Source organism: Trachurus japonicus, chromosome 5 (genome assembly GCF_045865225.1).
Source record: "Trachurus japonicus isolate A0001 chromosome 5, Traja_1.0".
Lineage (NCBI taxonomy): Eukaryota > Metazoa > Chordata > Actinopteri > Carangiformes > Carangidae > Trachurus > Trachurus japonicus.
The window spans coordinates 26,633,955-26,646,407 of record NC_140911.1 but is presented as its reverse complement, the minus strand read 5'-3'; the positions used below and the strand labels follow the sequence as shown (position 1 = coordinate 26,646,407).

Sequence of the window (12,453 nt, the reverse complement as noted above, 5' to 3'; positions counted from 1 at the left end):
TCTTTACTTGTGCAAATTCCATAGCAATGTTTGAAGCCAATTAATCAGTTACACAATTTCAACTCTTATTTTGAACATTCAGGCATTAAAATACTTACTTTTAACAGTCCGCTGATATTCACCCAGCTAATTGGCTGGATATGCTGGGTTTTGACTTGATTAGATCAAATCACAACACCAAATTGAATGTCTCTTTTTTAGGATATTCATATAATTTTAATACTGACATTTTCTATTAGGACAGACTCCCAATGTGACTGTTATTTCTATGAAAAGCTCTGATATGTTAATCAGACCAGAATGTGCTGTACCCATGAATCTCCTCACAGCACCGACATTAGGCCTGATGTTGAAACATTAGATGAATTCTGATCTCTTGCGCTGTGCTCTCATTTTATTCCAGAAAAGTTCACTGTGCGCGTGCCGGATTCAAAGACCTGCGACCTGCAGTGTCCTCCAAGATTCATTGTTCCTCTGAAAATGCACACTGCTCCTCAAGGTTATGAGTGCTACATGAGCTGTGCCATAAGAGGAGACCCAACGCCCCATGTGACATGGCTCCGCAACAATATCAGTCTGAATACCAACACTAACTACTTCATCTCCAACACCTGTGGAGTATGCTCTATGCTCATACTGAGGGTTGGACCTAAGGACACTGGAGAGTACAAGGTTGTTGCTGAAAACCCCATGGGACGGGCAGAGTGCTCCACCAAGCTGACAGTCAGAGGTAAATCTCAAACGCAATGAGCTTGTATTTTAAAGAAGTTGTCATGTTGCCACTTACTTAATACTGTGATACTAATATCAAACTATCTTTGTCCTTTTTTTTCAGAATAAATGAGCATGCTGAAGATGATAGGACTGCTCTAAACCTCTGAGAGAGAGAGAGAAAAAAAAAGTTTGGGTAATTTACAGATACTACTGTCAGTACTATGTCTTTAGTTGAGCCAGCTCCGACACACGTAGGAAGATTAGTGCTTATTCATAATAGTTGCTGAATTAAAAGCCACAAATGTGCTGTCTGTTTTGATTTGAACTGTGCAGTCTCAATAAAATAAAAGTTCGAAATTCTGACGTTCAATCTTCATATTTTAACTGTGTAGATATGCATGGACATATTTATAGAAAGGAAAGCTGAAGCTGTAGCTGTAATGTATTGGTTTTTTAAAATATATCATTTAAAAGGTTGTGCACATAACTATCAGCTTATGTGTTCCAATTCATTTTTAGATGCAGGTTTCTGTTTACTTGTGTGGTGACTGGTTAGTTGCAACCATCATATTTACATAATTGAGGCTCCTCCTCTAAACTGAAACAGAGTGAAAACCGTATTGACATGTTGTGGGATTGTTTGTTGTAGCATGTTACACATAATCAAACATGTGTGGGTTTGGTGTAAATAAACATTTCATACCGTTATTGTGATGTGGATTTTTTAGTCTGCAAGGCAACAACAGTTGAGCACTTAGAAGAAAATCAATTTAAATGCATATTAGAAGAAAAAAATCACAAAACACACTATCACCATTTAGCCATGATGATAGACTTTGGCATATATTGCGGGCCCATGTCAAGTCTTGACATAGCAAGTATCAAAATTCATGCCACTTGTTCACCTCCATGAAGGTTTATGTGAATAATTTATGTTCAGTCATCTTGTATTACGTCTCTGAGCATATTTTTTGTGGGGTCAGACAGAAGTCCAAGTTTAGAGTCACTGAAGAAGAGAGGGTCAACAGTTGCACCGAGGGCTAAAACATTTCTGGCTAGTGAAGGGTGACACCTCTCAGTTTCAAATAGAAGCGCTTGCTACAATGCTTGAATAATTGTTAAATTCTATCTGAGCTTTTTAACAAGACATTCAAAATGACTGGCTCATTAGCCTGAGAATGATGTTAGGTACAGCTTGTTTTGTCAGTTGTTTGTTTTTCATTCAATATACAGAACAGTGTCAGAATAAATAAGACCATCCATGCAAATTGTGTAATTCTTGGGAGAGACTTTCAGCACGGTTCATTAATTCTGATTCTGACATTTTCCTAAACATGCAAAACAAAGCAATGTATTGAGCTCAAAAAATGAAATTTAATTGACACTTACCTCTTGTTAATTGCTGGGATGAGAATCAGGCAGCCTACGTGTGCAATTAAGCTAATGGAGAATGGAGAAGCAACTCAGCCCATGGCACTTCTACAGTATGTCACTTCCCCTGAGACTTCCCTTTTTAATAAGAGCGGACAAAAGCGACCCGCTGCAGTGCTAAAGCTTAAATTCCAGTTTGGAGGGAGGGTTTATAGAGCATCACTGCTGCATTTGCTCTGGTCCCCCCTTTTCAAGAACCTATAGCACTTGGGGGCCAAAGTGCATGTCAGTAAACCTATCCCTGAGAGCCCAGTGAAAAAGCAGGGTTAGGTTGCTCTGAGTGTCTCTGAAAGGCTTTATTGCCTCTCAAAACGGAGAGTGCACACTCAAGAATCAGCTGGAACCTGGCTGGCAACAAGCAACAGAGAACAGCAGTTTACTTGAAAAAAAAAATAGTAAGTAAATATTATTTAAACTAAATTTCTAAATATTAACAGATCCTTAAATTAATTCAATTCTTTCTTCAAAAACATGTATGTATAAAGGTATTTTTGTTATGTGCTTATTTCACAACAGTTTGCCTGTTTGTGTATATTGACTGAAGATTTAAATGGTACTTAGTCATCGTGAATGTGCTTAGTTACTGAAAATCAGAATTCCGATTAAACTGACATGCTGATTGCATTTGATTCCAGTTTCTCTATGTTTCTCATATGAAGAGAAGGATCAATAATGATGACCTGTAAATGTGTAACATAAGATATTTTTTAAAGGCAGAACTGATTCAGACAGGACAATGCTGATGAAAAATCTGTGTACATGTGAGACAACAGTCGTATGTGATGCGACAGACAAGGCACTTTTTTGCGGTTTAACACTTAAATCCCTAAAATCCCCTTACTTCTGTCCTGCAAAGATTTCAGACAGAGTTACACTACGTTGCTAAGTTTCAAAGTGATACTTTCATTAAGCATTTTATTGTGGAAAAATAACAAAGTACAAGTATGTGCTCTGCTATTAAATGGAGCTGAGAAATTTAAGACCAGGACCTGACAACGTATTCATAAATCAGTTCACACCCTTGGCAAAGCTATTTTTTCACTCAGACAAATATAGCTTCACAGCAGCGTACCAAGTGTACAAAACTGGTAAATCTGCAGGTACTTCATCAAGTGACAGAAGCCAGCAGATTTTATTCTTATTAGTTGTATGCTTTTGTGATCATTTAATGGTCTGGATCTGTTTATGTTATGACTAAGTCTTCAGTGCATAATAATATGTGCTTCATAAAAAGGTCTTGAATTCTTCTGTCTTTGTTCAAGTTCACTTACAAGGACAATTTCATATCACTAATATGGCAATTAATATTAAACTTGATTCTGATCTATAATGTGAATAGTTCATTAGGTTTTCCTGTCTATGGACCAATGAGATCTAAGCTCAGATAATGACATCACAAAAAAGGTTTTAAAAAGCCCCTTGAGGACAGAGTGCTCACAGTACCTTACACATGGCCATATTACTCAAATGACCAATTTGATTTTTTTCCCTGATGAAACATTTTTACAGTCTTAGAAATGTGATCTTCTCATGTCATATATAATTATGACAGACTTAATATTTTCATCTTTTAGATTTTTTGTAACACAAATAAAATAATAACAAAAAAAATAGGTCTATTAATTAGAAATATTTTTCCACACCAGATGAGGTGTGTTTGTTATTATTTAATGTGTCATGTATGCAACGTTGACTGAATGCAACTTAAGCTTGATCATAAAGCAGTATATTGGCTGTGGAGTCCTTGGAATGAAACCTGCCTAATTATGCACTTCATTATAAACCGATTAAAGTGATGAAGAATACAGTTGATTAATATCAACCTTTGTAATTTCAGAACAACTTTCAGTTAATGATGCAACTAAAAAAAGGGAAAAAGTAAATTATATAACCACCCACACAATACCTGCCTGTGGTGGCACTTTTTTTTTTCACTGGATAAAACTTCAGGGATAAACAGAGAACAACCTAAATACCAAGATGGTTATGAGAAATGTTCCATTTGCACTCAGCCAGTTGCAACACTTCCTGAGTCAGATAGATGGTTTTATGAGTTATGTGACCTACTGCCTTCAAAATTAGGCCGGTCACTTGTAGGAATCTACACAATGCCAAGTATTTTGTGATCACAGGGGTTCTTCCACTTCAGGTCCAGATAGAATTACAGACTCATGGCTCCTTGCCCTATTTCCCTGAAATATAAAGCTCCTACTCTTTGTTTAACAGTGAGTTCCTGCAATAAAATTGATATTTTGTACAGCAGTATACTTAGCCCACCTTTTGTTGTTGTTAGGAGGAATAAATGATCTCCCATTAAACATTACTGCATATCCAAGGACGGGCACTATACTTAAAAATGCATCAACATCATGTAGTCATAGTGGGCATGCTGCCCTAATCCACCATTTAAAACAATTATAAGTGATAAAGGACTATCTGCAATAGGAAATCCTAGATTTGGCATTAGTTCCAGATTGCAGAAGCTGTATTGACATGAACGCAAATAACAGTCCAGCAACCATCACAGTGAAGATCAATTACAGTAAATGGCATATATAAGCAACAGTAATCCCTTCAGTTTTACAGTGTTTTAAAAGTGCACTGTAATACTTTTGTATTAACAGAGAAGCTGTTGTCAAGATGTTTAAGATACGCAAGTCTAAGGATGAGGAGCCGACTGCTCCAGGGCAGGGTAAGTAATGGCAGAGTTTAAAAACTTCCCCGTAACTGTATGTCCTTGCCAAACAAAGCATGTGATAAAAATAAAAAAAAACTATGTGCATGCATTTGTCCTTTCCTGAGACATCATATGTCAAAGCAATTCAACCTAATAAAATTATTCTTTAAGTTATTTATGAACAATACAATTTTATTTTATGTAATAACAGTGAGGATTAAAAAGAAGTCCCGGGTGCCTGGAGTTATGATCACCCAGTATGTGGAGGAACTACCCGAGGGCATGAGCACACCAGATTTTACTCGCAAACCAATTTCTCTGACAATTCAAGAGGGTAAGGTTGAATACTACTGTACCTCTAATCACAACTTCACTCCATCTGACTGTGATGTTTTCTGAAACAATAACCTCCCTGTATATTCCTGGTGCCTTTCCTGTAGGAAAAGTGGCTATCTTCAGAGCCATAGTTACTGGCAAACCAAAACCAACTGTGAAATGGATGAGAAATAATGGAGAAATAGATGAGGAGACGTTCAAAATCGTCTTTGATCAAAGTACTGGTGAACATCAGCTACAGGTGTGTTATCATGAGTGCTGATCAATAAATCATTTGAAATGCAGTAAGTCCTGCTTTTGCAAAAATATTAATCATCACCATGAATTGACTGATAGATTCCAGATGTGTCGGTGGATCAGGCTGACACCTACAAGTGTTTTGCTGAAAATGAATATGGAAAAGCGATTGTAACAGCTACCCTAAATGTCATTGAAGGTGAGGTCCACACTTTGTTAAACCAAAATGAATTATTACAAATTATATTATTATTGTAAGTCTCACCTCACTCTAATTTCTTCCATTTTAGTTGGCTTTAAGAAGGGCAAAGCTATGCAACAATCAAGAACAGGTATGAAGCCTATAATCAACTTCAAATAATGTAATGTCAATCATCCATTGAATCTAAATCATAACCATGTGGGTTCTTCTGTTATTTTAGCTATCCGGGAGATGCCTGAGGATTTCAAAAAGGCCTTAAAAAATACGTAAGTCATACTGTGGAATTTGGAGAAGAAAAAAAAAATTACACTGCAAAAACTCAAATATCTTACCAAGAATATCATATAAAAAGTATCTTGTTTTTAGACACTTTTTACTCCTTTCAAGCATATTTTCACTTGAAATGAGTGAAATAAGTAGAAAAATCTGATAGTGGAACAAGGTTTTTCTTCCTTATAACAAGCACAAAAAACTTGCTTTCATTGGCGGATTTTTCTACTTATTTCAAGTTACTTATTTTAAGTGGAAAGATATTAGTTTTGACTAGAAATTAGACATTTTGACAAGAAATAAGACAAATATTCTTGGAAAGATTTTGAGTTTTTGCAGTGCATGTGTGATTGTTTGCTTTAACTGATAAATATGTGCTTTGTTTTTTGAAGAGTTGACATGGAGGCAAAAGAGGAGGTCAAGAAAGAAATTGATGACAGGTTTTGGGATCTGTTGATGAGTGCAGACAAGAAAGATTACGAGAGCATATGTGCAGAGTATGGTATCACTGACTTCCGCTGGATGCTGAAAAAACTAAATGAGAAAAAGGTCGAGAGAGAGCAAGAACAGGAAAAGGTATGATACGTTTCAGCTAAAATAATATCATATGTCTCGTCTTGTGCTTCTGCTGCTGCTGATGATCATAGATGAGTTAATAAAAAAGAATTCCAAACAAACATTTTTATACTTTTACACTGACATTTTTGTTTTTCCAATTTGGCTACAGGTTGTTGAAAAGCTTTGCAACCTCAAGCCCATTGAACTGAAACCTACCGGTGGTGCAGAGTTTGAATTTGAAATGTCACTCAGAGACCCTACCAGCAAAATTTTCTTATATAAGGTGAGATGTTTTATCATTGTATTGTAAAATATGCTCTTAATAGTGATAAATCAAATGGCAGCATTAAGTCATATTACAGACTCTGCTTTATATTGCATCAACTTTTGTGACCACTTACGTTTAAACAGGATGGAGTTATGGTTCCCTTCGATGTTGACACAGAGGTAAAACATGGATTGAAACAAGTGGGGAAGAGGTTTGTGTTTAACATCAATGGTATAAGCCCTGAGGATGCCGGGTTATACCAAGTGGAGGTTGATGGAGTTAAAATTTTCTCGACTGACTTGAAACGTAAGTTCATGCATGAGATTTACTTCATACATTAGATCAACATAATGCTGTACAAGAATGCTACATGACTTGTCCTGTGATGGGAAATACAAGATCTCATGTTCAGCTGCTATTGTGTGTTTTCTAGTTCCCTCAGTAGAGTTCTTGGTCAAGATTCAAGATGTCACAGCAGAGGAAAGAGAGGATGCTGTGTTTGAATGTCTTGTTTCACAACCCATGAAAAAGATTAACTGGACGGCGGGCAAGACCCCACTGGAGCAAGGAGACAAATTTGACATCCTTGTGTCAGAGGACATGCTGATTCACAGCCTGGTGATCAAGGACTGCATGCCTTTGGACAAAGGAATTTACTCAGCTGTGGTTGGGGATGCATCATGCAGTGCCTGGCTTGTAGTGGAAGGTACTGTTTCATTTTTTTTTTTCAGTTTTCATACTGTTCAAGACATACTGTATATACATTGAAAATATCCTCACACCTTGTACCTCCTTATTAGTTGACAAGGATCCCAATGCACGTGGAAAGAAGAAAGTTCGCAAAACGACCAGAGCAGGAGGCGGTGGATCCAATCTTCTGCAGATCGCTCAGGAACAAAATGCCAAGATACAGAAAGAAAGAGAGGAGTTGATTGCAAAGGCAATGGCAGAGGCAGAGGCAGCAGCCGCGTTGGCTGCCGCAGCTGCAGCTGAGAAGGCAGAGGCTGAAGCTAAAGCTAAAGCAGAAGCGGAGGCCAAAGCCAAAGCTAAAGCTAAAGCTAAACCAAAGGGAAAGGGAAAGACAAAAGCGAAGGCAAAGGCAGGTTCAAAGACAAAAGTGGGAGATGGTACAGATAAAGCAGAAGGAACTGCTGAAGGAGCAGTGGATGGGGAGGAAGAAGGTGTAGAAGATGAGGAGGAGGGGGAGGAGGAGGAGGAAGATGATGCTGTAGAAGAGGAAGAAGGAGAGGGAGAAGGAGAAGGAAAAGGAGATGCTGGATCTGCATCATCAGATGCCAAAAAGTCGGTGAAAGCCAAGGAGGGAGAGGCTGAGGCTGAAGCTGCTGATGCTGAAGAAGGGGAGCCTGCTCAAGGGAAGAGAAAGAGAGTGAGGGCAGGCCCACTCGTCCCCGATACAGTCGTTGGTGAGATGCAGAAGAAAATCAGAGAGTCAGTAATTCAATGCCATGTACTGCTATACTGTAATTGTTCATAACCATAAGGTTGCATTTCCTTTAGACCCTGGAGTTTATTTCACCGGTGGACTGTCAGATGTAACTGCCGTCATTGGTACTGATGCAGAATTGGTCTGCAAACTCAGCAGTGAGGAATGTGATGCAGCCTGGTACAAAGATGGGCAAGAGGTGAAGAACTTTAAAGTTGATAGAGTATTGACTTGCATTACTTTCACCTCTGAGATTTAAGTGTGTTTACATGAGTGTGTATTTGCATTTCAGATAACAGCTACAGACGATATCTGTATCGTTAAAGATGGGACCTTTCGCAAACTCATTATCAAAAACTGCAAAGAAGAGGATTCTGGGAAGTACCGATGTGAAGCTGATGGACGTAAAACAGAAGCTGCGCTAAATGTTGCAGGTACTGTCAGCAGAACTGATTTGCGGTACTCCAACTCTAGCAACACAGAGGGACAGCTACTGTGATAATGTGTCAGACAATATTCTTCTATGCTCATCAATTCAAAGTCTCAGTTTTAAAAAGTATGTCTGTTTTTTCCTCTCAGATCCTCCAAGAATTAATGCTGATGACCTTACTGAGTTCATTAAACCTGTTACAATCAAAACTGGGAAAGACGCAGCCTTCAAGTTGACCTTCGTCGGAAGAGAGCCCATGAAGATTCAGTGGTACAATGAGGGCGAGGAGCTGTTGGAGGACAGTCATATCAAGATAGAGAAGTCTTCGACACACACCCGCCTGCTGCTGATCAAGTGCCAGCGCAAAACCACAGGAGAAATTAAGATTAAGATTAAAAATGAATGTGGGACAACTGAGGCCATTACGCAGCTTATTGTTTTAGGTTTGTGCATCTTGACATCTGCATGTTCTAAATGTGTCCATTAAGAGCTATATGAGCACTGTTATTATTCTTTATTATCATTCTAACTACAGACAAACCAACACCACCCCTTGGCCCTGTGGACATAATTGAAAGTTCATCAACTTGCATTGATTTCAAATGGAGGCCTCCCAAAAACAATGGAGGCTGCCCTATCACCGACTACATCCTGGAACGTCAGCAGATTGGCCGAAACAGCTGGAAGAAATTAGGCAAGATAGGCCCAGAGGCTAAATACAGGGACACTGATGTGGATCATGGCAGAAAGTACTGCTACCACATCAGGGCTGAAACCGATCAAGGCATCAGTGAGATGATGGAGACCGACGACATTCAGGCAGGGACGAAGGGTAAGCCTCATCAGAAGTCTCTACTACACAAGTGCTGTCAGGAATTTGTATGAACCACTTAAAAAGTGACTGTTGTCCCCATTTTACTTTTGTTTCAGCTTATCCTGGACCTCCTTCCACACCAAAAATTGTTAGCGCTTTCAAAGACTGTATCAACCTTGCTTGGTCTGCACCTACTAATACTGGAGGAACCAACCTCTTAGGGTACAATGTGGAGAAACGCAAGAATGGCAGCAATTTGTGGAGCCTTGTCAATCCACCTGATGAGCCCATTAAAGGTACAATAATGCAATTTTACTGACTCGCGCTTGCAATTCTATAGAAGTCCAGCAAAAGCAAAGGTAATGATGTTGTATCCCTACCTTTTGTCATGCTAACAGAGAAAAAGTATGCCGTGAAGGATGTTGTTGAAGGCATCGAGTATGAGTTCCGTGTGTCAGCTATCAATATTTCTGGTGCTGGAGAGCCAAGCACACCTTCTGAATTTGTGATCGCCCGAGATCCAAAGAGTGAGTGACGAGCCCAACTTATCTATTTCACCGCTGCCTCGTTGCTTATTTGCAGATTATCTCAATGCTTCAATTATTCTCAATCTTTCAGAACCTCCTGGTAAAGTCATTGACTTGAGGGTGACAGACTCCACGTACACCACCCTATCACTGGGCTGGACCAAACCCATAGAGGAGGAAGGGGTCCAAGATGAGGCTAAAGGATTCTTTGTGGAGCTCAGACCAGCGGAGAACCCAGAATGGGGTCGTTGTAACACCAGTCCTATCATTATGACCTCGTACACTATTATGGGCTTGAAGTCTATGGCCATGTATTGGGTGAGAGTTGTAGCCACCAATGAGGGTGGAGACGGTGAACCTCAAGAACTGGACAACTACATCATTGCAATGCCTCCTCCAGGTGAGTAATGAACTACCCACTGTCAGACTTTGATTCATTTTACCTTCATTAAATCGCTTTTCTTATTAACTTTATCCAACACTCTTCCTACATTGTTACAGTGAGACCTCACTTCACTGACAGAAAAATAAAGACCTTCATGGTAATGAAAGCTGGGAACGCTGTTCGAGTCAACTTCAACTTTCAGGTTCAGTATTATGTTCATATGAAAACTTGAGTAGGAAAATATGTTTCATACAATGTCCCATCTAAAGAGAAACATTAGACACTTTGCTGCTGTGCAACAGAAAGTATCCCCTATTGTTGACAGGCTTCTCCAGTACCAGCAATTGCGTGGCTCAAGGATGGCCTGCCTGTGGCCAAGCATGTGGCAGTGAGCAACTCAGACACGTCATCACAGTTAATGATCCCCTCGTCAGAGCGCCATGACACTGGGATCTACACCATCATTGTGAAGAATATGGTTGGTCAAGAGACCTCCAGCGTTGAGATAAGAATCACAGGTAATGCTCATGCTTATGCCAGTTTGAATCAGCATTTTTTCACAATATCAGCATTTTGTTTTACAAACAAAACCATTCAAATGATTAAGAAAATAACTGTTAGGTGTAGTAATTATTTGTTCATTTAAGCTGACTTTGTATCCAATGCAAAGACAAAGTGAATGCTGATACTTAACAGTGTACGAAATATTCAAAAAGGTGTCCACAAAGGTGTTATGTGTACTGTAGGCTATGCTATATTTTGCCTACAGTATATTTTGTGTTTAAGGGTACATTGTGTAAGTTCACGAAAACGGATTAATTCGTTCAAAAGTATGTTTTTCATTAATCAGTAATCCCCCCCATCAACAAAGTGAAGTGTTCCTTTCAGCTCTGAATTAGCCGTTCATATCATTCATATCTACATGGAGCGGGTAAGCTCGGTGCTGGCTGCCATGTGGTGTCGCCATGTTTTTACGTTCAGTGGCAGCGTGACGGTAGGAAACCACGGAAACTCAGCGGAGACACCGGAGCTGTCGGCTCAGGTCGAGGTGGCGTCTGTGAAAAGTCACCGCGGTAACGCAGTGAGGACTGTGAGGACTGGTCGGAAAAACGGCCGTCGATAACAAACCAGATGTCATTTTAGTCACAGAAGTCCAGAGAAAGCCGGTAAAACGTGGGTCAGGTCAACAATACCACATCGCCATGACAACATATTGTCACGTGTATTGTTTTGCTTCATGCTGACGGACCACTTGTTTACATAGAGGCTTGTTTATGCCGTTACGTGCAGCGGCTGTCGTCCGTCTGCCTTAAGCCAGATTTCACGTGAATGCAGCATGAAAAATACGACTGAGTTGCTTGCAATCTACAACCGCACCACTAGATGGGAGTAATTCTTACACAATGTAACACATCAAGATAATGAAAATGGTTTCCTACCCATTTCCAGATGACCCTAAGCCTCCGGGCCCCGTGGAGCTGGATGAGAATGTGGCGGGAACAGTGACTGTGTCCTGGACTCCTTCTCCAGATGAGAAGAAAGATGACAGGCTCCACTACATTATCACCAAACGCGATTCAGTTAAGCGTTCATGGCAAACTGTGGCAGACCATCTCTTCAATAACAAGTTCACCGCCATCAACATCATGCCAGGAAGGCAGTACCAGTTCAGGGTCTATGCCAAGAATGACATGGGGATGTCCAAACCCTCTGACTCAGCAACCTGGGAAGTGAAGAGAAAGAAAGGCAGGTTTAACTAGTTATTTTGAATTGTGTTGAAACTATATGGGGCAGCATGGGGTTGCAGTGGTTAGCACTGTTACCTCACAGCAATAACGTTCTGTGTTTGATCCTGCATGGGGTTTTTCTAGGGTGGAGATTGTGTGTTTTCCTTGTGCCTGTATTGGTTTTCAATTTGTCTCTATATGTCTGCCCTGTGATAATCTGGTGACCTGTCCAGGGTGTACCCCACCCAAACTCAATCACGTTAGCTGCCACAGATGAGTGGTAGAGTTAATATATGGATGAAGGGATCCAGATTTTTGTTTCAGACATTTATATAAAAGCAAAACATTTGCTACTTGCTGCTCATTTTAAACATTTTCAAGAAATTAATCAACAAAATAATTTCATGATTTCATTTAGTAAAAATGCCTACTT

At 39.7% G+C, this 12,453-nt stretch overlaps 2 protein-coding genes across 17 annotated transcripts in view; both read left to right on the top strand.

Annotated features, from left to right (window-relative positions):
* The window catches only part of igfn1.1 (immunoglobulin like and fibronectin type III domain containing 1, tandem duplicate 1), a 38,141-nt gene extending 37,255 nt beyond the window's left edge, over positions 1-886 (top strand). For all 16 annotated transcript variants that reach the window (XM_085777065.1, XM_085777064.1, XM_085777063.1 and 13 more), the window contains 2 exons: positions 404-730; positions 836-886. In XM_085777065.1, coding sequence (XP_085633191.1) covers positions 404-730; positions 836-840 — 332 coding nt within the window. In that variant the 3' untranslated portion in view covers positions 841-886. The remainder of the gene's footprint in view (positions 1-403; positions 731-835) is intronic.
* An 800-nt stretch (positions 887-1,686) lies between these two features.
* Positions 1,687-12,053, top strand: LOC146987729 (immunoglobulin-like and fibronectin type III domain-containing protein 1). Its single transcript, XM_085777936.1, has 22 exons — positions 1,687-2,540; positions 4,770-4,837; positions 5,034-5,156; positions 5,263-5,399; positions 5,495-5,594; positions 5,686-5,727; positions 5,818-5,863; positions 6,260-6,443; positions 6,595-6,708; positions 6,837-6,999; positions 7,127-7,399; positions 7,494-8,117; positions 8,212-8,336; positions 8,430-8,571; positions 8,717-9,010; positions 9,103-9,399; positions 9,498-9,677; positions 9,780-9,908; positions 10,000-10,308; positions 10,410-10,495; positions 10,619-10,811; positions 11,743-12,053. The coding sequence occupies exons 2-22, from the start codon at positions 4,786-4,788 to the stop codon at positions 12,051-12,053; spliced, it is 3,924 nt and encodes a 1,307-aa protein (XP_085634062.1). The 5' UTR covers positions 1,687-2,540; positions 4,770-4,785.
* Positions 12,054-12,453: the final 400 nt, after the last annotated feature.

Bases quoted from the DNA above. Each gene is read 5' to 3' on its own strand.
- LOC146987729 (XM_085777936.1), top strand. From the start codon at position 4,786: ATGTTTAAGATACGCAAGTCTAAGGATGAGGAGCCGACTGCTCCAGGG. The intron at 5,595-5,685 runs GTGAGGTCCACA...CTTCCATTTTAG, and splicing joins TACCCTAAATGTCATTGAAG to TTGGCTTTAAGAAGGGCAAA. The intron at 9,909-9,999 runs GTGAGTGACGAG...TCAATCTTTCAG, and splicing joins GATCGCCCGAGATCCAAAGA to AACCTCCTGGTAAAGTCATT.